Source organism: Choristoneura fumiferana, chromosome 10 (assembly GCF_025370935.1).
Source record: "Choristoneura fumiferana chromosome 10, NRCan_CFum_1, whole genome shotgun sequence".
NCBI lineage: Eukaryota > Metazoa > Arthropoda > Insecta > Lepidoptera > Tortricidae > Choristoneura > Choristoneura fumiferana.
The window spans coordinates 19,838,370-19,863,555 of record NC_133481.1 but is presented as its reverse complement, the minus strand read 5'-3'; the positions used below and the strand labels follow the sequence as shown (position 1 = coordinate 19,863,555).

At 38.0% G+C, this 25,186-nt stretch overlaps 1 protein-coding gene across 1 annotated transcript; it reads right to left on the bottom strand.

Moving 5' to 3' along the window:
* Positions 1–20,707: 20,707 nt before the first annotated feature.
* LOC141431665 (fork head domain transcription factor slp2-like) lies at positions 20,708–22,025 on the bottom strand. Its single transcript, XM_074092847.1, has one exon. The coding sequence runs from the start codon at positions 21,993–21,995 to the stop codon at positions 21,300–21,302; it is 696 nt and encodes a 231-aa protein (XP_073948948.1). The 5' UTR covers positions 21,996–22,025; the 3' UTR covers positions 20,708–21,299.
* Between the last annotated feature and the right edge of the window lie 3,161 nt (positions 22,026–25,186).

Here is a 25,186-nt window from a genome sequence, read left to right as displayed (position 1 = left end):
TCGGTCTGTTTGTCTGTCTGTCTGTAGTCAAATCTTGCAAGTTAAATTTGATCAACTTCCAGTAGTCAGATTGACTTGAAATTTGGAATACTTATGTAAATCGCGTGACAATACAATAATCTAGTAGTGACATCCTGGTAGTCCAGCCAGGATTGTCTCCGCAGGACGGAACTCTGAAACGGTTAATAGCATCGACTTGAAATTTGGTATGCAAATGTAGTTTGGGTGACAATGCAAGTACAGTCAGCAAAAAAGCTTGTATTAAAAATGTTTTTTATGGTTAGGTTATTTTTATATAAAACTGACCAGTGATTGACTCCTATCTCACTTAATGAAAAGTGCAGAAGAAGCCAAAGATTTTATGTCACTGGTTCAGTAACTATCAGTAACTATATAAATTCAGTCTAGCCTTCAAGAGCCCTAGGTTGTATTTGTATTTATCCGGAAAACCAGGCGATGGGAGCGAATTATGCATTAAAACTACCAACCGGTCTCAAGTTTTGGGGATTTAATTTGGGGATGTCGCAGGGAAAAGGCCAAAACAGAGATTTTAAACAAAATCTTTGAGAGATATGACCAAATCACGCAGTATGTTAAAAGGGCTAATCCATTTTGTCATTTGCCTAGAAAAAATCTGTCATTTGAACCCATCCCCGAATCTGGGTGCCCCTTATTTCGCATAATATTAATTGTCCTAATATGAATTCGCATAACAGCGAACTTGCATAATTATGAAGAAGCATAACACTTATTTAGCATAATAATGAATACCTACGCATAATTGAAATATGCATAACATTTAACTGTTATAAAATGAATTCGCATAATTTTATGAAGCAATTGAATTAGCTTGGATAGGGCAAAACCGACTCAGTTAGGTTAGGTTCAGAAGCCTAACCTAACTGAGTCGGCCTTCGATGTTAGGTATTGTTTTTGTTATAGCCCAATAATATATATTTTTACATAGTAGTTCACGTATACAATAATCATTTTATGTTAATACTGTTTAATACTTATGCAAAGTAATGTTATGCTAATTAAATTTAAGCCGACTTATCGTTATGCCAATCCACATTATGCTTATTTACATTATGCGTATTTACATTATGCGTATTCAGTTATGCGAATTAATAATTATGTTAAATAACGTTATACCAATTTAGATTAGGACAATTAATTTATGTGAATTAATATGTATAGACCCCCAAATCTATTTAATAAAGAGATGCAGCCTCGTTTTTTTTTTTCATTTCACCAGATTCGTTTAGTGATTTGATAAATTCCCTGAAACACGTCAGTGAGTTGATGAAACGAACTCGCATCATTAAATAACACATACTTAAATAATGTTGTAGATCCGTATTGAAAATTTACCGCGTTGAGTTTCTCGCCGAATTCGTCTCAATAGAGGTTTTCCCAAACACTTGTGTGGTAGATTTGACATTCATAAGTGCTTCTTAGAACTTATTCAAAACTAATAAAGATTTGACTTTGACCACGGTTTCAAATTACAAAGTTACAAAGAAATAAAAATTGATTGTTTAATATAATAAAAGCATGAGCAATACAAATAATCTAATAGAATGTGGTCAATTGAGTGAGGGACAATTTGTATTTATCTTCCCGCATCGTTTTGTTAGTTTACTGGATTGTCTCGTTTTATTTGTAACGTTTTGATGAAACTAATGCTCGGTTATGACTATAAGGGAACATTGACGCTCATTCACATTATAAAAAGAGGTTATATACAATGTAGTATATAAATAACTGAAAATCAGAAAGTAGTTTCCTCAGAATCGAGAGTAGAATCGATTACATTGTGTTTTTAAATCCCTTTTTTATTGTGCCCAGTCTAAATGTTACGAATGCATACGCTGAAGAAATGTTTTAGCGAGGTACTTGTACCATAATTTATTCTGTGGCGAGGTTGCATACTCTTTAGGTAAGTATATACTGGCTGTTTTGCTGTCAGTTTGATTTTCTTCTGAAAACGGCGAAGCAAAGGCGAAGCACAATCATGTAGCACAATTGACAATTAAAAATTACGTAGGGATGAAGTTTAATCAAATTACTAACTAAGCAAAACTATTTTTAAATAATTAAGGTATTCGAAAATAAATGCAATCAACTAACTTAAAATGACGAAAGTCGAAATATTTCTGGTGTGTATGAAGTTTTCAGTTATTTATTTAATGAACAACTTGTATGTTAGAGTTCTAGCCTACTGGGATAGTTTTTTCATTTTAGTTTTTAAATATTTTTTTAAGGCAGTTGAGTTTTTAAATTGATCTTCTACTGAATGTTTAGCTGTAGAAATGACGTCTATTATATTTTCTTCTTATTTATACTTACGCACCCTCATTCAATAAAGGCGATAGCAACATTTATGTCAGAAAGTCTCAAGTTCTAACAGGGACATTGTAGTGATTTGATGCGATGCGGGACTCTTGTGTTTACTGGATTGTTGAGTTTATTACGATCATTACCAACCATTTGTAATTTCACATGGAATTGGCTGCAATTGAATGTGTTTAAATCGTTTTCGGAATGTAAGATCAAGTGAGAGTAGGGGAACCACCAGTAAACATTTAGATCTAGAAGTTTTAGAGATTGGATAATATATCGAAGAATGTTAAGATAAGATAAGATAAGACTTTATTTTTCATAGCACAGACACACAAAAACAGAAAAACATATACATCAACGTACACATAACAGATCGTTGAAAAAATAAATGGAAGAAAACAAGTAAAACTGTTGGATAAAACTCTGTGGAATAAATAAGAAGGCGAAGAAAAATAATAATAGTGTTATATAAAGGATAGGTATACCTATATGTTGGGTATAAAGCTTAATGGTTACTTGACCTGAAATGTATATTTCAGAACTAAATTATTGTTATTATTATTTTAAAATTTATGACGGTGGAAGCATTTTACACTTCCACTGAACGTAGATATAGTTTACATATTTTATAGTTAGTGTTTAGTATTGTAACTAAGGGACCCCATACATCCCTGTATTTTTATTATTATTATTTTTTGTATTTTTTTTTCTTTAATTGTATAATATAGTTTTTAAGTACCTATTTTATTTGTAATTATATTATTATGAAAAAATGACTTTCTGCCAAGTTTCTTGCGGCGCATTCTTCTTGGCAATGATGGTCTTTCCGAAAGCGCTGGTAGTTTAAAAAAATGACGTGTAAAAGTGTAAAGTTTGAATTTGAATTTGAATATATTAATTCGATTAGTGGCGTACCACTTGGTTACTCCTCTAACCCGACGTCTCGATACTAACGCCATCTAGCGAGACTTCTGTCAAACCCTCACTTCCTCTGCGTGGACGGAATTAGTGGTGCGTGCGCGCCGCCTAATTGCTATAATTGCATTAAGCAGGATGGTGCATACAATTGGAAACTGGCCACCGGCAGAGACGTAAGTATGAGACAGTAATATTTGAATTTGTGTCATACTAGGTTATGATCGCGATTAATCTGTCATCTCTCAGGATAACAGGATCAAAGGAATTTGGGCACAAATTTGTGCCTCTGGGAGAGGACAGGTTAAGACTGAATAGAATTAGTGAAGAATGATGTCTTCCGGCTGGTGATGATGATGAAACTTTTGTTGGAGAACAAAGTCAAGTCAACCAATAGAAACGCTTCACACTCGCTCGCACAGCACATCGGCGGTCGAGAACGTTGGAGAGTAGTAATGGTTTTCTTTCTTCGCAAAACCTCGCACATCTCTGGTGGAAACGGTGCTTTAGAAGAGAGTGTAATAGTGTAGTTTTTTTTTCTCCACTTTATGATAATGACTGCCCAGAGCTTTGTTAAATTTTTGACCAGGTCAAATTATTGTATTGTATTGCAAAACTCTTCATTGTACATAAAAACACATGAAAATAACAGAACACAGGATAATAAGATGTACAAAGGCGAACTTATCCCTTAAAGGGATCTCTTCCAGTTCCAATTATTTTGTTCCATTGTTATTTACTCGTAATATTTTTTATTTCATTCCAACTACTTCGGCTTCATTATAATTACAAATAATCAATTTGATCACACAAATAATTTTCTGGAATCTACGCGAGTACAGCTGGCTCACACTCTGAAGTGCTCATTCGTGGACCTTATCATAAAGCACGATCATAAAGTGACGAAACTAAGGTTAAGTAGGTCTGTTAAGAGTGCTTGCGTCTGTACCTGCATGAGTGGTGTAATAATACTTCTAATCAGACTGCAAATATTATGATACCAGTTTATTGGGAAAAAATATTAGTCACCCAATAATGTCACCTTTATCATGATAGCCAAAATATTTACTTTATCACACGTACTTACATAACATTGGAACAGGAATCACGATACGGTATACTCGCAACGTTAATATTATTATGTACACTTAAATTAGTTTGATGTCGTTCGGGACACGAAATAAAATATCGGTTTTCTTTTTCTTTTTCATTTAAATCTTCAGGAAAACGAAGAAAACCGGCGAGACCCGAGTGTCATTACCATTCTGATTACTGTTTTTAATAAACTTCAAAATATCTACATATAAAATATATTAAAAATAATAAATATATGTGCAATGACACTATTGTAAAAATAACGTAAAGACTATACAAGGTCTTGACTATATAACTCAAAACCTGAAAGTATGTATGAGGAGGATCGATTATAGACTATACTTAAAACCAGAGACCGCGTTGCCTAACGCTTCTGACCTTCGCGATCCCAATCAAATGACAGTTTTTGTATGGGAAATCTGTCATTTGATTGCGATCGCGAGCGTCAGAAATGTTAGCAAATACGGCGTCAGGTTGCGTTTTTTTTATTCCCACTTTTACTGTACCCAATCTTAAAGTTTACAAATGCAACGTGCTAATTAAATATTTTAGCGAAGTTGTATATTAAGAGAATTTAATACTGGTCGTTTCCTGCCATTTTTGTTTTCTTCAAAAAACTGCGAAGTGCCGCAACTGACATGTACTCGTATGTACAGTCGAGCAACTGAATTGCGTACCAGGGTGGGAAATTTCATAATCAATTTTGCTATGATTTCTTTGGATTCTACCCTAGTACCTACCTACGCGATGACTGTACAAATTAAGAATGTAAAAGTAGAAATCAAGTAGAATTATGATGTCCACCGAGTAAAACGTATACCTATATCGTATAACCGCGTCCCTTATGTTGGCTGACGTCGGTCCAACATAGAGCGCAACATAAGCAATGTTATGACATCAAAAAACTTACAATTACGCATCAAATCAAAGTTTCTCATGGACACAAAGCCACCAAGCACAAAGATCTAATATTTTGAATGCTGCTCAATTGCGGTACAAAGATGCGTAATGCGTTTATGCATTGTGCAGAGGTCGAGTCCAATTGTCGGCAATGCGCCCGTATGTGCCGACTGCCGACAGCCACGCCGGTACTGGCCGGACAATGGGTTTGTTGAACAGCTTTCGTCTTGAGTCATTTCCAGAGTTTCGTATCCATAAGGGTGACAAACGAAACCCTATGCCAATCTCATTTACTATGCAACTGTCTAATTACCATTTTACTTATTTTCCTGCGGTAGCGACATGGTAATTATAATTAGACTAAGCACACAGATCTGGAAAATGGACGGCCATTCTCATTCTTCTGTGCGCTCAAGAACTACCGTGTCACTAGTGTGGAAAAAGTGGCATGGTAATTAGATTGGTACACAGATGAATGAGAATTGCCTATGTCATAACTGTTACAACACCCGAGACTTATCACGTATAGCGGAAAGAGTAATAACGGTTCCTACCTAACCTACGGTTTGAGTGAATTATAAACATCTCGCTTAAAATGGCGCATTTTATGCAATTATTGTACAATATACTACACAAGAGTGACTCGTTATTTGATACATACATAGGTAACCTTTTTTTGTTATATTTATTAAGTGAAAGTTTTATTTTTAAAGCTTATTTAAATACGTTCATTTTCCTAACAAACACGATTTAACAAAAACTTCTACAAAACCTATCGCAGGCGCTAATGTCATTGAATAAAAACTACATCAATAAATCCGAGACCAGCCATTTCTCATAGAAGCTGTCAGTAGATCTAATTTTCCAAAGCGTTTTAAAATAAAAAGATTAATACTGATTTATAAGACAAGCACGAAACTGATTGTTATTAATTGAAAACATAAGAGTGATCGCCGGCGACCTCTGCACTGTGACATCGTAAACTACTCCCACTGTGGGGACACAGATACTGGCCGGGCTAATAAAGGGGTAATATGATTATGGGGGTTAAGATAGTGGTCTAGTTCAGTCGAAGAATTTGATTTGAAAGTCACTATAGAAAGGAACTCTTACTTACTCTTCTTCACTAAAATTATGACGACCGTAGTTATAGCTAAATGTTTAGAGAACCTGACAGTGAAGCTTGAGGTCCCGGGTTCGATCTCCGGTCGGGGCAGATATTTGTATGAATACGAATGTTTATTCTCGGTCTTAGACGTTTACTAAATATATATTTAAGTATGCAATTATCTATATAAGTATATCTTTCCGTTGCCTAGTACCCATTACTTCTACTGATGTGCCAAAGGAAACTTTACAAAATTGCGGAATTTTTCATTATGATTATGAAAATATCGGAAACTTCTCATAATTTTGTACGGCGATTGAAACTTTCCGTTTCTTAAATTTAAATTTCCAGAAATTTCCGAGAACTTTGCTTAATTTGGGATTAGGACTAGGTCGATCGGTGTTAATTGTCCCCAAGAAGAACTTCTCGCCAACTAAGTGAAAACTACTCTCTTCTTTTGCAGCCTTTGCCCTGCCTTTGATCCAAAATAGACTCCTTTCTTCCAGCTTTTTGTTTCTACACTTATGTTTTTAAAACAGATGGATTTTGGATAGATAAACAAGTGGTAATCCATTTATCTGATTCGAGAGGGTGCGGACATGCGCGGACGTCGGCAATCGGTCGGCGTGGTCGGCCATCATAATTGCTGGCCGGGCATGCGGGTTGCTGCGCGGGCGCAGAACATTTAACCATAATAACCACTGAAAATAATTGTATTTTTTTATTTTATTGATAAAGGGAAACAAACAGCAAGAATGAAACTTATGAATATTTAAATTTAGATAATACAAAAGCCAAAACAGTTTCCGCTAGGTACTGAATTCGTATAGTTATTTATTTATTATAATAAAACACATGCATAGCTTATAGTTGCTCAGGCTAGACTTATTTATGTAATTACCAGAAAAATTAAATTACTAAAATGGTTTCAGGTAAACATTTAAGGGGCATCGTAGACGTAAGTAGACATTGACGATAAAAATGACGATAAAAATGCGGGTAGTTGTACGCCGGTGTTAGTTTCGTCGGGCAGTCGCGCGAGCAGAGCGGTGGCGCGTAGTGTGCGTGTTGCGGCAGCCGCCGAGTCGCGTGCTCCTGAGAAGAAGGGCCACGAAATAGCCCGAAACATGTCGAGCTAAACTCGATTTAAGACGTGAGTTATCCGGTACAATATCATTTAATATAATGAGTCTCACGGTAGTTTCATGTTCAAAACGTAAGTACCTATTAAAGTTGAATACTCTCCTGTACGCCTACGTCTTACTTTCATAATAGAGCCAGCCCCAAAAGAAAATGGCAGGATGAGCTAAATGCTAACAAAAGATTATGCAAAACGTCAAGTGCGAGTCGAACTCGCTCATCGAGGGATCCATACTTTGTAGTAGTTTGTAGGTATATTAAAATATACGCTATAAACGCCTTATCAGCAAAGCCCTGTTTCTAAGCAAAATATACGAGTGAGTGTCACTGGTTAGTTGGGACTCAATTAATTTTCAACATTTTTATTACTCATTGTAGTGGCAATTGTGTATATAATTTCAGCTATCTTTTAACGGTTATGTAATGATAATAAAATAAGGTTTAGGATATGGAAGCCTAAAAAGTGAAAAAAGGAAAGACTTTTGCCGAATGGGTTCGCAGTGGCTGAAATCTCCATGGAAAAAAAACTTAAAATCCTTTCTAAAGTTCGTCGATACATCACTGTGGGACAGCGCTTTAGCCCATACAGAGCCTATGTAGGTATACTATACACGTATATACAAAATAACAGACGGGTGCAGAATTTTACAGTAAAATTTAAATCTTTCTGCAGTCTCTCAGCTACTTACCCAACAATGTTTTCATAAACTATCTCACCCCAAAGTTACCGACCCCTGTCCAGTGAGGGCTGTGAACGTGAACTCGGGTGCTAATCGCTTAGTTTCAAAATCGCCCAATTATACAAACCGCTAACTCACGCCACTAATTAACGATGTGAACACAAATGCACTTTCATTTGGAGCCCGAAGTTTGGAGAAGTGTTGTGTACACAAAGTGTCGTGTGTTTGCACGACAGTCAAGTTTTCTGTTCTTTGCGCGGCCGAGACGCCCACCGCATAGTGGCTACCTGTCAAGACAAGCAATGAATAGAGAAAGCGCTCGCCGCACAGCTGGTTATGTACAGTTGTAGCCGGATCATTGGGAAAATTGTTGACATTATGAACTTATCGCTGCCACAGAGCCAAGTACCAACGTGAAATACAGACCTTGGTTCATCATAATCATATCAGATGGACAGAGAACTGTTGGACATAGATGTTCCCCAAAAATCTCATATCAGTTTTTGCCTTTTAAAGTCTCTGTCTCTATTCAATACACCGTATCATACCATGATCATAATAGGAACGTATAAGGCACAGAATTTAACGCGACACGGACTACACCATGTCAACGACGTGTCATACCCACAAAAAGTGAATCGGCACCGTTTTTGACGCTCCGTGCATGACACGCGACGGCGACGGTTGGTTAAGAAACGTGCTAGTGGGCATAGACTCATACTTTTCAATACAAAGAATATATTTTTGCCTGAAACCTTCCTACTATGGTCATGGTAACGATGTAATGGGTAGAGACCTTAAATGGCTGCGGGCGGGCACATTGCTGTGAATGATGGACATTGGGTTTTAGGGTTCTGGAGTGGCGACCGCGTATTGGAAAGTGAAATGCTGGAAGACCTATAGACGACCATCTGGTAAAGATCACGGGAAACCATTAGCACGGACAGCACACAATCGATTGTCGTAGAGGTCTTGTTTAAAAGATTTTGAAATCTTCAAATTTGAGAAGGCTCCCTTAGGAATATTCCCTAAGATATCGTCTATGTAAACGGCCCATTCATGACAATATCTTCTGCCTATACACATCCCATTGCTGAACACGACACAGGCCTTTTAGATTGAGAGAGATTCGACTCTAGTTCGCTTACTCAGTATGAATTAGGAACTACTCACGCACCATGAATTTCTCGCGCAGGTCGCAGGTTTCATCTGAAAAGCTCATAACAAATTCCAAGCATAAGTTAGCATATAAATTCTGAAAAACTCTCAGTGGTTGGAATGGAATCTAAGACTTGCTTGAGAGGCCATAGGTCAAGGCATGTGACTACCACGCCATTCATGACATATTTACGTGCATGTACAACTAAGTGGCTGCGCGGGCGGCGGTGTCAGACCAGTACCCGGTTATTAAATTAGATTGTGACCCCCGGCGAGGTTAACTCAAGTAATTGCCCCTTTGTCCAGCGTCTGCGCAGGGTAATACTCCAATAACTGTATATTGGACCAATTGCTCTACATACATAATAGGACAGTGTTTTCATAAACCACTCATGGATAAATGAATACAGGTAGCTATTGATCTTAACTTATTCCACGATTATCTATACCTGTTATACTCAACCTGCGCCCGCTTATGATTGATAATTTTCAACCAAGTGGCGTGTGTTAATCAAAATATCATAGTCTCTTCTTATTTCATAGTCTTATTATTTAATTTGAAACTTTCGCTCGTTATTGTCGTGGTTTAAAAATTTGCAAACCATTTTACGACCACTTCCTGGTATTCGAATGAGCTAAAATTTGGTATATCTACTGATCCGGTGACAATACATTAATCTGGTAGTGAAATTCTTGTCGTTCAGCCAGGCTCGTCTTTGCAGGACGGAACTGTTTAACGTTTAATGACATCGATTTGAATCTTAGTGTATACTTAGTACTTAATATATATTTAGGTACCTATTTTTGTTAAATTCTGTCAATCTCTGCTCGGAGGAAGAGTTTTCCTTTAAAATTTCTACGTCCAAATAACTTGAACTAATGTAGTACTTCGGACCTTGCTCACGTCAAATTTACTAACAAAAATCACATTGTTTATAAGTTTTCCATTTAGAAAACATCACGCTTTCAATTCCAAGTGTTTATCAAACATTCCGAGTGGATATGAGCTCTGATGTACCGCAACAGCAACATTAACACAGCCGCTTTGTTTTTATACCAAAATAGATTGGATTACTTTAAGTTTCGGTGTCGGTTTTAGAAATAATAGAGTTACTATTTAAACGCGGATATTTTTATTCTTTATTTAAAAGCGATTTTGCTCGTTCTTTATTATCCGGACAGCTGAGGAGTGGAATGCTCTGTCCTCGTCTGTGTTGCCTGATCGCTAAAATCTGACCGTCTTGGGCAAGCGTCCTCCATTTTGGTCCACACCTTCACTTACCTTATATTTTAAACCTACAAAGTTAAATAAGTACTTACCTAGTAGTCTAAAACTAAAGTAAGTAATAAGTGCAATTTACTCATAGTTATCCCTAATCTTATTAAGAAAAGTTGTTTCTATTAATGTTGACTTTTTTTGTTTTCTTTTTGTTGTTGTTTTTTTAGTTTATTTTAATTTGTGTCTGGATACCTGTAAGTGGTCCCAAAGTGGCTTAAATTTTATGGTATGTTAATTTGAGTGCTAGAATTAAGTGTTGTGTTCATAATATGCTGTAATATACATGTCATGTTTATTTATTTATTTATATATTCTAACAAAAAATCACAGCATTACAGTAAACACCAATGCGTTGTAAAATTCAAATTATACAAACAAAAAGACATAAAATACATTAAAAAAACTATGAATAGATATATGTAGATAATATGTATTTAAGAGAGAAGAAAATTATTTAAGAATATAAACTTCTTGAAAATACAATCATATACCTAAGAGCTAAATACTACAATAAACTGTAAATTGTTATGGAAATAATTATACTGCATACCAACAGCCGCGATTGTGGTCAAACATTGGTGGCACATCTCAGAGGGGCTACTACGAAACTCGAAAATCGAAATTGGTTTTTTGGAATCTTTTTGTATTTTTTATTTCAATGCCAAATTTTTACTTTTACGGTCATCCCGTAAAAACTATGCCTATGCCTATGTATGGAATGCCGAAAGTTTCTCGATGAGGGCTACGGCATAGATGTCGCTAGCGTCACTGCTTAAGTGGCTAAATAAGAAACAAACAAGCTGAGATATGAGCTGCATAGGGGAAATTCGTGTCGGTACCGTTGACCATCAGTGGTGTAGCGGTATAGCACGCGGTACGGAATACCGAGGACCTGGGTTCGATTCCCAGTGATGGTCTTATTTTTCTGGTTTTTCTGTGCATCTATATTTCAGTTTGTATTTTCAATTTATACCGTAGGCGACAGGCTAGCAACCTGTCACTATTGTACCGTTTTTGTCAATCTTTAAACCTAAAATTGCTAAAAGTGGCTCCGAAGCGGTAACGTTTCGTGTGCTCTGCCTACCATTTGGGAATACAGGCGTGATGTTTGTGTGTTGTGTGTGTGATTTCAAATATCGGTCCCCTAGTGTTGGGTACCTGTTGGCGTGGCCGGGAGGTGTTGAACTCTTTCAGCGCTGCGCTGCGCCGGCGCACATCACTCGGATCAAAGGGCGGGAAGCGCGGCTGCGCTAGGGCGTGATCACCGTGTCTACAACGCGGCATTATAATTTTTTAAGTTTCTTTTTTTATTCGACTGGATGGCAAACGAGCAAGTGGGTCTCCTGATGGTAAGAAATCACCACCGCCCATAGCAACACCAGGCAGGGGGATTGCAGATGCGTTACCAACCTACAGGCCTAAGATAGGATACCTCAAGTGCCAGTAATTTCACCAGACAACAGTGCAAGCACTACTGTTTCACGGCAGGATTAGCGAGCAAGATGGTGGTAGCAATCCGGGCGGACCTTGCACAAGGTCCTACCACCTGTTTCGTTCAAGTTTGGTTGAAGATAATTTACATTTTTAACCGCCGCCGCAAAAAGAGGGGTGTTATAAGTTTTACCGCTATGTGTCTGTGTGTCTGTGGCACCGTAGCTCTTAAACGGGTGGACCGATTTGAATGCGGTTTGATTTAATTGGAAGAAAAATTTCTAGCAATGGTTTTTAGCATATTTTATCAAAATCGGTTTTTGAGATTTAACTTTGAAGTGACAAATTCGGGGGTTTTCCAATTTTTCCGTAGGTAAGTTATTATTTGGTAACTTCGCAATAAATGTCACTGTCTGGTTTAAGTACAATTCCTGAATGACGCTTTTAGGGTTTTAGCACCTTGTTCCACCTAGTCTATTTATACAAGGGCTGTCATTATTGGATACATTTATGTAAGTAGTTCAAAGTCAAAGTCAAAATATCTTTATTCAATTTAGGCTATAACAAGCCCTTATGAATGTCAAAAAAAACACCACCGGTTAGTTCCCTAAGCAACCATGGTTTGATTAACATGGGTGCGTTCAGGATCCATACACCGTGCAATAAAACAAACAATTCGGTAAAAAGTTCACTTTGTTTCATTTATCATACATACTCGTATCTTATCTTATCTTATGTTTAGGGGTCCTTGCGGATACACTTCGACCCGTAGGGATCTTTTGTGTAATTACCCCTCCTTAGCACTTACTCTATTGCCTTTATCACCTCGTCCATAAATTGTATGATTTGACGTAGCGGTAGTGCCTTAAAGTCTCCTGGTGCGGGGTATCCGTCGCCAAAGAGTCTCATTCTTGATCTGGCGAGGGCGTCACATTCACACATAATGTGTTCCATTGTTTCGTCTTCCTCGCCACATATTCTACAGACTTCATTGTCCTGTAGTCCCATCTTTACTAGTATGTGTTTAGTATTGAAGTGACCTGTGAAACATACTCGTATTATATGCCACGCGCCATGCCACGCGGATATGTACAAAATAAATAAATGAAATAAATAAATATCATGGAAACAACTGACACCAATTGACCTGGTCCCAAACTAAGCAAAGCTTGTACTATGGATACTAGGCAACGGATAAACATACTTATAGCGATAAATACATACTTAAATACATATTAACAAATACATATAAGCATTACTCGTATTTCTTACTAAAAGTGAATCGTACTTGTCTCATGTGTGTGCGCAGCCTCGGCGCGGCACCTGCGCGTGCGATTGAGCCGTCATAAACACAACGGTTCGCGGAACCGCGCTTTGTAGTCTATGGTGTAATGTTACCAACATTGCCGACAAATCGATACAAACTGAAGGTGCTTTTGATCAACTACAAAAAAAAGGAGACAACGGAATGTTTTTTAAAATCATGACTGTAAAAATACTGTTGAAAACTTGTGAAAATCCATATCGATTTCATAGCCATGGTGGCCTAGTGGTTTGACCTACAGCCTCTCAAGTAGAGGATCGTGGGTTCAAACCCCGGCTTACACCTCTGAGTTTTTCGAAATTCATGTGCGAAATTACATTTGAATTTTACCGACGAGCTCGTCGTAAAAAGCTTTTTACGAGCTTTACGGTGAAGGAAAACATCGTGAGGAAGCCTGCACAAAGCTACAAAGCAATTCAATGGTGTGTGTGAAGTTCCCAATCCGCACCGGGCCCACGTGGGAACTACAGCCCAAGCAGCGGCATTATGAGAGGAGGCCTGTGCAGTTGGACGTATATAAGTGTATGTGGCTCTACTCCTAGGGGTCGAATATTTTTAATTTTATCTGGCTACTGTACGTTATTCCAGATATCCTGCTATATGTGTACCAAATTTCATACTATCATCATCATCATCAGCCCGAAGATGTCCACTGCTGGACAAAGGCCTCCTCCTTAGAACGCCACAATGAACGACAACTCGCCACTTGCATCCACCGGTAAATTAAAAAAAATAAAAAAAATGGGTAAATTTCATACAACTCCGTTCAATTTTTTTAGAGTGTAAGAGTGACAAACACACATGCATCCAGCCTTTCGCAAATACAATTTATTACGCCTCTATATCTAAAGGCTCTAATCTCTTAATAATCATTGCACCTCGACAGCAGCTTCCATCTTCTTCTAGAAAAACAATTAAACATCACCTCGCAATTTTAAAAAGTTTTGTTAAAAACTATTTCCTCGTTGTATAGCGATACTTATACGCTGTGCGAAATAGTGGCCAGCCCTCTGGTCGCCCGAGGCCTCTATTAGGCGCTTAAATAGATTGAAGGTAGAAAGAGAAACATGGCGACGGATTGAAGAGCCAGTTTGGCGTTTGGGGGCATCAATAAATCAGCCACATCGTTGTCAATGCAAATTCAAATTCAAATTCAAATGATTTATTCAGTAAATAGGCCGCAATGGGCACTTTTACACGTCATTTTTTTAAACTACCAGCGCTTTCGGAAAGACCATCATTGCCAAGAAGAATGCGCCGCAAGAAACTTGGCAGAAAGTCATTTTGCGGCGCCACGGTGGACATACTGGGTCACCATGGCCTCTCATGTGTCCGGAGCGCTGGTAGGATCTCCCGCCACGCCAGTATTAGCGACATCATCCGTCGGGCCCTTGTCAGTGCGAGAGTTCCGGCAGTCCTCGAGCCCAGCGTGCTGGCCAGGGACGACGGCAAGAGGCCTGACGGAATGTCGCTGGTGCCTTGGAGCATGCCACTTGCGTTGATACCCTGGCACCGTCCCATATTCCAAGCACCAGCGTCACCGCTGGCGCTGCGACATCCTCGGCTGAAAGCCTCAAACGCCGCAAATATGCCGCCCTGGGAACCAGCTACATGTTTGCGGCGTTTGGTGTTGAAACCTTGGGGCCTTGGGGGCCAAGTGCGCGTATTTTAAAAATAAAAAATACGGGCAGGATCCTTCTTACCGCTCGCTTTCTTTCCTAAAAATTGACATGGTTTACTTCTTAATGTTCAAGAAACGTACCGTGCAACCCCGTCTCATATCCACATATTGGGGCGTAATTATTACGACTACTGCCAAAATAGATGAAAAATACTACAAAGCGACAAAAACACGTAAGAAATGCAAGTAAAAATAACCTCACCAATTTTTTTTTCGACTGTTGTCTAGACGCTTTCACGCACGAGCAAACTACAAAACAGGCGCTTAGAATATGTCATTGTTTAGTGCAATTACATCGCTTATACGTATTAAGTTACGAACTTAAATATTTTGGGTGCAACAATTGGTAATCCGATATTTTATGAGAGTAATTAGAAGTTTATCGTACTGGCCAGAGAGAAATGGACCGAAAATTTAGATTTTTTTTTTCGGTTTTGTTTTTTTTTACCATCTTTCAGGTATAGTTGCCAGTACGTTTTAGAAGTAAAAGTGTTTTGAGTAGGTATGAGTACACTCTGTGGTTCAATACAGTATGTTACCGGCAGCCACATTTTTTTAAGGGGGGTTAAAGTAACGTATTTCTGCAACATAACCATGATATTAATTAAATTAATAAACTATGTCATATCATGTCATGGTTAAGTTACAGAAATACGTTAATTTAAGCTCCCTTAAAACACACCGGCTGCCGGTAACACACTGTAATACGATTGCAAACACAATTGTTCTTTATTGATCAAGTATAGTCGACCAAAAAATTCCTTTACCGCCCTAAGATTAAATTTTAGTTGAACAACTTCAAACGTAAAAGTATTACCTATCATTCATAAGTCAACGTGACAATCAGTCGTATCAATCAGTTATTTTTATATTAGATCTGTGAAAAAAATTGTACCTACACTTAGGTCGATTATAACACCCAAAATACCTTTAGAAAAAAATGTTAAATAGAAATGTTGTTTACAAACTTGAAATAAAAAAACAACACCAAGTAATAATTCACTGTTCAGCTAACTTGTTCAAAGAAATTTGGCATTTCGATAAATGACGTACCTGCGAAACAGTAATTTTTCTGTTAAAATTAACAATTGGTTTAAAAAACATAATATGCCTTTATTACTGTCTAATTACGAGGAATGGAAAACTTATTTAAATAATACTCAGTTATAATTATTAACATTCTTGCGAACAAATCACAAGTAAGATATTTAATAATATCATTCCTTTATCATTTATACAATCGGCTTTCTGAGTGACACAAAACTGTCATCATTTTCAAAAAGAGCTTATTATCTATGCCTTTGGTCATCTTAAAGATACATACATACGACTGTTTATTTCTCATGCTAGAGTATGAATGGACGCAGGACCAAAATCGTATTATATTTTTTGTCCAAAAGTAGTTTTACTAAAATTCATAATCATACGTAAATCCTATTGATGTCCTACGCCGTGCACAAACATCCTGCGCTGCTCAATGTGAGCAAATAAACATTCATTGAATAAACTAAATGTGTGCAAACATACGACAAAAGCTCGCAAATAGGACGCCCTATAAATATACCCAATTGTCCCCATTCCGTCTGTCCGGACAATCCTTTATTTTTTTCTCCAGATTATCCCGCACAATGTGTTGAAAGGATTGAATTCAAATTCCAAAATCGCTCATTTATTTTCGTCGCCACAAAAGCGGAGAAATGCCCTATAATTGCGGCCACAAAAACCCGGGCCGATTTGGTATAAAAACAAACTAGCAAAGCCATATTTAGGGCTATTTCCTGAAATCCAATTTCACGCCGCCATATTTAAACAGAGATTAACAGATCGTTTTGGCGGGAAGTCTGTTCAGAAACCAAATGCGCGTCGTAAAACAACGCAACGGGTTAATCCCGTGTAATCCCGACATATGTATCTGCCGTTGGGTTTTGACGTAGATTTACAATTATTTACAAGAAGTGCCCGCGTCCTCCAAGTGTGTCGCCTCACGGTGAGCCGCGGATTAGCGCGCCTCTTGTTTATGGTGCGCTGTCGCCCGCTTAATTGTCTGTGGTCGCAGGAAAGCGCGGGAACGTAAAAACAAAATGGCCGATTGATTTATTCGGGGTTGCGATCAGCGCAGCTTTTCACAATATTTCTAGCGCAAGATGTTTTGTGTCGGATGAGAGATGGGTGGGTTTACTCGGATTATATCGGTGTCGTGTTACACGACATGTTTTTGTTGGCAACGTTTTGGAGCTGGTTTAATTTTTGTCGTAGCACGAAACAGGCGACACATGGCGACGCTAAAACGTTGATTTTATGCGTCCCCCGAGCCGTAAATATAATAAATGTTTGGACGCACTTGCCGTTACAACGAGGCTAATGATTCAATATTTACAACGAGTTGTAATTTTAATGGTTGCTTTACAAATTCAATGAAAGAATCCTTTCATCCGTGACAGTTTATTAGATCATGACGTAAGTGAAATCCGTACTCAGACCAACCGAATAGTCGTAACTACACAACAATGTATCAATCAATAGACATAGACATCCTAACGACTAAACGAGGTAATGTCATAAAATAAATGTTAAAGATCAACGCACAGAAGTCCATGCAATTAAGCATTTCTAATTTAGACGATTTTATAGTAAGTATGTGGGTACATAATTGGAAAAGGTGCCACAACGATTAAATAGACCTAACTGTATCACCTACTTACAGCTACATAGCAGAAAAAACGGATTAATCTATTTATGTCTTGCAATCATACTTTAGGGGACTAAATGTCAGTGTGAACAAAGTTGTAAATGCCACACATAACGCCATCTATCGCCGTATACGGGAAACTCTGATGGGCATTAAATATGCCTTTCAATTCCGTGCATTGGCTTACAATGTTGATAGTATTTATCATCTTTATGCGTAACTGTATTCTAGCAAATAATAATTTCTAATTACGAAACCATCTTTTCTCGGGCAACGTAGGCATTGCAACGAGGAAACCCATAAAGCCTATAGAGGCACCCTTCATACTGTTATCTATTCTGTGACGCGACTAATATAATAAATGCATTAGTTTGTGTCTGTTTGTTTATTTCTTTGTTTGTTACTTCATCACGCATAAACCGCTGAACCGATTTCGATGAAATTTGGTAGGTATACAGATATGTAGTTTGCATCCCCGAGAAGGACATAGGATATCGAAAATACAAACTGAAATATAGATGCATAGGAAAAAAAATCCAGTGGTGGTGTAGCGGTATAGCGCGTGCACGGAATGCCGAGGACCTGGGTTCGATTCCAAGCACTGGTCTTATTTTTCTGGTTTCTCTATGCATCTATATTTCAGTTTGTATTTTCGATATGGGTTTTACGGGATGACCGTAAAAGTAACAAAAAAAAATTTGGAATTGAAATAAAAAATACAAAAAGATTCCAAAAAACCAATCTTAATGGACATAGGATATTTTTTATCCCGGAAAATTACATACTTCCCGCGGGATAGTGAAAACCGAATTGTACGCCGACGAAGTCGCGGGTAACGGCTAGTTTGTAAATATGTAAGTATAGGTTATTAGCCAATATTAAAAAATGTCGTGCGTTAAATATGTCATTCTGTTATCCATGTGGAATGTAGTACTTATAACTTTTGTGGTAGGTACATGAGCCTCTCTGTAATTCTATTTTATAAAAACTTCAAAAATACATGACTTAAAAAGATTTCATATTTATTTTAAACACGAATTTGATGAGGGTCACATTCTCACAAAACATTGGACACATATTTTTTTCTATTTTGTCAATTCTACTTATATTATAAATGCGAAAGTTTGTGTGTGTGTATGTTTGTTACTCCGTCACGCTAAAGCGTTGGTAATTTTGTTTGGTAAATAATACGGTATTTGACTATTTTGTATATGTCTTATAAATTAAAACTACACAATGCCTGTTATCGAATATAAAAACAATTTTTAAGTTACCTTTACAAATAACAAAGTTATAAAGGTTTGAAATTCAAGATTAGACAGAGAAAGACATACTGGCATGTGACGTCACACGCCAATACCGCCATACTTGCTGCATAGAGAAAAGCGTTTGAGAAAGAGACAGGTATATAGATTTTTCAAAAAATCACTATAAATCCAATTTTCAACCGATTTAAATTTTCTCTTCGCTAAACACTATCTGTATATCTATATTTTCATAATAACATTAAGATATGGCAAAATCAGGAGTTGTCAAATACCGTATTGGTTGGTAATTGTTCGTAGGCACAATATCAATTCAAGTAGGTACTAACAGTTGTATATTTTTGTCATCGTATTTTGTCGCAAAAGTTTGGGTTTATTTTGCTCTCTCAACTAGTTTACTGAAGCTTATAGAGATAGCAAGATAAATAGGTACGAACTTAACCGACAAAATACGATGCAAAAACATTATTCACTAGATCTCTAGTTAAGGATTGATTTCTCTAATTATTTAGATTTTAATAGGTACCTATGTATTGTATTTATTTATGTTAAATCTGCCCGCAACTTTGTCGGCGAAGCATTCCTTTATAGCGCGCCCTCGGTAGCAACTCATACTTATTTTCTTTACTATCTATTGCCCGCGGCTTCGCCCGCGTGGAAACCGGTTATCGCGCGCTGTTCCCTGGGGAAGTGTGCATTTTACCGGGATACAAAGTAGTCTATGTCGCTCTCTGGCCCATAAACTATCTCTATACCAAAAATCACGTCGATCCGTCTCTCTGTTTTGACGTGAAAGACGGACAAACATACAAACACACAACATACTGTGATAAAAATAAAGTTGTGTTGAATACTTGTGATGTATACATATCATTTAATAATATTGTAAATCTGTATAAAAAAATATACCTCGTTGAGTTTCTTGCCGGATTCTTCTCAACAGAGGTTTTTCCGAACCGGTGGTAGATTTTTTTTTGACATTCATAAGTGCTTGTTATAGCCTAAATTGAATAAAGATATTTTGACTTTGACTTTGATACAAACACACACACTTTGGCATTTATAATAGTATGGATAAAAGGTATCCTACTTTGGGCCCATGGTCGTCCGACACAAAAAAGTTTGTAAAAGAAGTGTCGGACAAGCTCTTCGGCGTCTCAGGCGACCATAGGGCTGGTACCTTCTTTGCCCAGCGCCCAAGTTTGGCGGTGCAGAGGGGCAATGCGGCCTCCGTCCTGGGGACGATGCCCCAAGTGGGCGATCTCCAGGGTATTTTTTATTTGTAATTTTGTTTTGTAAAATTTTGGTTTGTTTAGTTATTTTGATGTGTTATAAAAATAAATAAATTATATCCTATTATTAATTCTGATCTTTTAATATGATGTGAGCGAAATTTCATGGCAATGCATGAAAGCAAAACAAACAAACCCACTTTCTCATTTATAATATTAGCAAGATAGGTTAGAACTTTTTGTAAATCTTATGCTTCATAGAAGCGATTGAGGCTATACCTGATTATCTTTAAATTTGGTTTGGTTTTTTAGAAAAATATGGCTCTGTCCATTGGAGGACAATTTTGCCAGTGTCTAGTAGGTTTTGCCGTTGTACGGTAAAAAAATTCTAGAAAACGAAATATGAGAGGTAATGGTGGATGAACGGTGACCTAGTGGTTCATCTTTAAATTTAACATGTACAATTAATTTATCCAATAACAATTAAATATCGAACACGGCTGACAGTTTTATGCCAGTGATTATTGCCATTTCAATCAAAATATTTTCTAAGACAAAAAATGAAAAGTAACGCTAATTTGAAAAGGTTATTAGATTATTTTATCGCTAATACGTCTCTATATATTCTTGTTTGTATAAATACGACGCACAGCTTTAAAACTGCAGTAAAATCTCACATGCTTTAGGCCTAAATGTCAAGGAGATCTATATCTAGTGCCATCCACGAAGACGCGTGATTTTGTCAAAATTAGACATTTATCTCATTGTAATAAGAACCACGGCACGCTTCATTGTGAATGACCCTACCTATAACTGCCTAAAACTATCACAAAACCAACAGGAGCATGCCAATCAAACACACACATAAGCAGTCCGCTTAAAACATTTATTGCGCCCAATATAACTTAAATTAAGCCTAATTTAAATTCGTTAAATAAAATCTTACGTTAACAATAAATAGCGACACTCCGTACTGTACACGTCCTATCACAGTTTTTAAACAAGTCCATTGCCGTTTCCGGGATAGCGCAGGCTATGCCTTCAAGGCCTCTTCTATCAGCTGTGCTTCACTAGCTGAGGGTCTGGGTCATCAGTGGAGCTGCTGGGGACTAAGCCTTGAATTCTTCTGTACAGCTGATGGTACGGGCTCGGAGGAGGCGGCGGTAGTCGTAACAGCGGACTGGGCAGCCCGTACCGACCATACACCGACAGCAGGGGGGGATAGAGCCCTACCAACGAAGCGTAGGGGTTCCCAAACATCGGATGCAACATCGCTCCTCGTTTAAAAGCAGCTAATCTAGACCTAGACGCGGCTGTAGACCGCCGTCGCAGCTTCCCAGTCGTTCCTCCGATAAACACATCATCCGAAGAAGGATCCAACATCCAATAGTTTCCTTTCCCCGGATCATCATAATGCCGGGGCACTTTAACGAAGCATTTATTCAAGCTCAAATTGTGCCGTATAGAATTCTGCCAGCCCTGCTTATTCTCCTTATAATAAGGAAAATTTTTCATTATGTATTCGTAGATTCCGTTAAGCGTGAGTCGTTTCTCGGGGCTACTGCGGATGGCCATCATGATGAGCGCGTTGTAGCTGTAGGCCGGTTTTTCGTTTTTTCTCTCGGGCGTCGAGGAGCTGGGCGGCGGTGTCTCTGTCCCGGTGACGTCGAGCTCCGTGTCCGAAGGCGAGGGGGACCGGGAGGACGCCTCGGGCAGGAGGTCCCGGATCGCGAAGCTGTGCGGCGGCGTCATTGTGCGGCATGGCGCGCCGCTCGCTCCCGACTAAAGACGGCAACGAGACTGGTTCTAAAGCCACGCCTTCGGTGTACGCCCAGACGCGAGATCCCTCCCTTCCTCGGCCCATGAATGCCGGTATACAAACCAACTTATACAAACGAAAGTATCAAGCTTTGTTGGTGTATGTATAAAGTTGTTTTCGTCTGTTTGAGCTTACCTTCGGTTAGAGTTAAAGGGTGCAGGGTTAAAGTTAACTCGATCCGTCACGGCGAGTAAACAGTTTTTGTAATTTTTCACGCGTTGTTTGTAGGTTTATTTAGTGACTGGTTTGGTTTAATGAATGGTGTTTGGGTGTAATTATTAAATGTGTAGCGTCGGAGCAGACGCGTGAACAATGTAGTTATGTTTGAATTGACAAATTGATCGTTTTGATTAATTTATGTTTTTAAGACGAGTCCTTTAACATTTTTATACGCTGATTGTTTATCCTTTGATTTTCTAGTAAAATAGGTGGACTGCAGGGTAAAGATCGTTTTGACATAGGTACAATTAATATAAGATTGGTTTTTTTTGGAACCTTTTTGTATTTTTTATTTCAAGAGAGATATGAGGTGCATAGGGAAATCGTTCGGTACCGTTGACCATCAGTGGTGTAGCGGTATAGCACGCGGTACGGATTACCGAGGACCTGGGTTCGATTCCAGTGATGGTCTTATTTTCTGTTTCTTCTGTGCATCTATATTTCAGTTTGTAATTTCAAATACAATTAATATACTTTAATCCATCAATTTGGTAAATTGATGGACGTTCAGTATTTATCACTTCATTGCCTCGGTACCTACTGCATCGGGTTTTGTCAACTCCAATGGATATTTACCTACTTACTGGATACTTATGATTCATAAAAGAAGAATATATGTACCTACCTAATACTAAGTATACCTACAGCGTGTATTTTTGATACTACCTTAAACTTTAAGGGTAGTTAGTGAAGGCCGTAATAATCACATTTTAGTATGTCTTAGTACATTTTTGACTTATTATTTTCCTTACAAAATGAATTAGCACGCAATGTAATCACTACGTGATACTGCTTTGATTTTATTCAAAACGTCGCACTTGTTGACGCGACAGCTGTCACAGAACGTTTCTCTTTCGTATCAAATTATTGTACGTTTTACATTGCTGCTCGAAAATATTTCAAAAATGTATTACGCTCTGTTGAGGTAGTATCAAAAATACAAGCTGTATGATATATTGCTCGTGATCATGTTATCTATAATATGATAACTGACATTACGAAATTAAGAATACCTATCATATTCCCTAACAACCATTGGTAGAGTCATTTTAGAACCTACAGGGCTCTTGGGCATCCAATATGGGGCCCCATTGGAATGAACTAATGTGAATGTTATTGGCAACAAAAGACTAAGTAAGCCTTTTAACCCCCGAAGCCAAAAGGGGAATTTTAACTTTAACGCCAATGGCTATTCTGTCTGTACGTGGCATTATAGCTCACAAATGGATCGACCGATTTCGACGCAGTTTTCTGCATCTGCAGGTAGTTTTGTTTGATAAAAATTTATTCAGCTGTTTTTGCACTTTGAAATGACAATTACGGCGATCGCAATCAAATGACAGTTTTTGTATGGGAAATCTGTCATTTGATTGCGATCGCGAGCGCCAGAAACGTTTAGGCAATATGGCCTCTGGTTAGGTTATCGTTTTAACTGATTCGACTGACTTTTAGCCCTGGCCCTTTACTACGAAGTGCAAAATTCTAATTTCGTATCTTGCCGTCCCGCTGCCGGTTATATTATTTAAAACGAGAGTGAGAGGGACGGTAGGATACAAACTTCGATTTTCGAATTTCATAGGAGCCCCCTGGGCTCGGGCTCCGTATGTTATTCTCGTAAGACCCACGTCAAATTACGATTATTAGAATTGAAACCCTAACGCCAATCAGTAAAAGTTGACATTTGTTTTGACGTAGGTATGTCCTAAATTTAGGACGTTGGGCCTTACGAGGTTAAGGAGACGGTACAAACGGTACAGACCATTGGGCTCTCTGGTCACATAGGTGTTCCGCATTATTATGTGGACATGAGTTGCAATACTGTTTTACTACACTAGCTATATTTGGCCACTCACTCAGTTCCGCGTCCAGGTCATCTCGCCATCTCCGCCTCGGCCTGCCTTGCCGTCGGTGCCCGTCATGTGGTACCCACCATGTGGCTTTGTGCGCCCATCTTTGTGGGTGCATCCGGCAGACATGCCCGGCCCAGCCCCACTTAAGAGGAGAGGCCTTTGCCCAGCAGTGGGACACAGTTATAGGCTAAATATAATAATAATAACGGTACAGTCACAAACACCAATATCTGAGACAACAAAGTGCATTAATATCTGATACGACTCTATTTCTAGGGCCGATAGGACGTTAGATATTTTTGCACACTCCGCTGTGGCAGATATTAATACAGTTAATTGTACTGTATTGGTAACCCAGTACGTGACGACTCTACTGATTCCTGAGACATGTGTGTTTCGTTCTATTTCGGAAACAAACGTGTTTAGTTTACCCTCCATGCCCCGCCCACTCCGCCACGCCCCCTGCCTAAATATAGGTCTATCTACACGACTATAGTCCTCTTCAATCATTATCTTGAATTAAAATGATTAATTTAAAACCTAGCTAGTTAAAAGTGATAAATTTAATTCGATAACTAAATAACTACTCCGTACCGTGCACCTAATTTAAATTGTACTGAAATTACATACTTTTCAGGGAAATTTTAACATAAATCTAACTTAAACAACTCTATTTAGGCCATCTACAGTTAAATTTGTAGGCTGCCACAGAATCATGTCATAATGAAATTTTACGATATTCAATAAATGTTGTTATAGACCAATAAGATAGGTAGATAATGTTTGTTAATGTTTGATGTCAATCACGTATTCTTGTTACTAATTAAAAATAATTGAAAAAAAAAACTTACACTATTTCTATTTAGATATCGATTGTGTACGTCTTAAGAAGTAAATGTGTCCATGAAACATTGTCTAAAATGAATAAAATGCATTGTTTTCACATACTTTAGTAGGTGTTTGAAGTTTTTCTTTTTCAAAACAACCGGGTTCGATTCCCGAGCTGAGTACAGGTTTTTTTTAAATGCATGAATACAGTTTTTCTTGTTATTAAA

Excerpts from the sequence above, each read along its gene's own strand:
- LOC141431665 (XM_074092847.1), bottom strand. The coding sequence starts at position 21,995 with ATGACGCCGCCGCACAGCTTCGCGATCCGGGACCTCCTGCCCGAGGCG.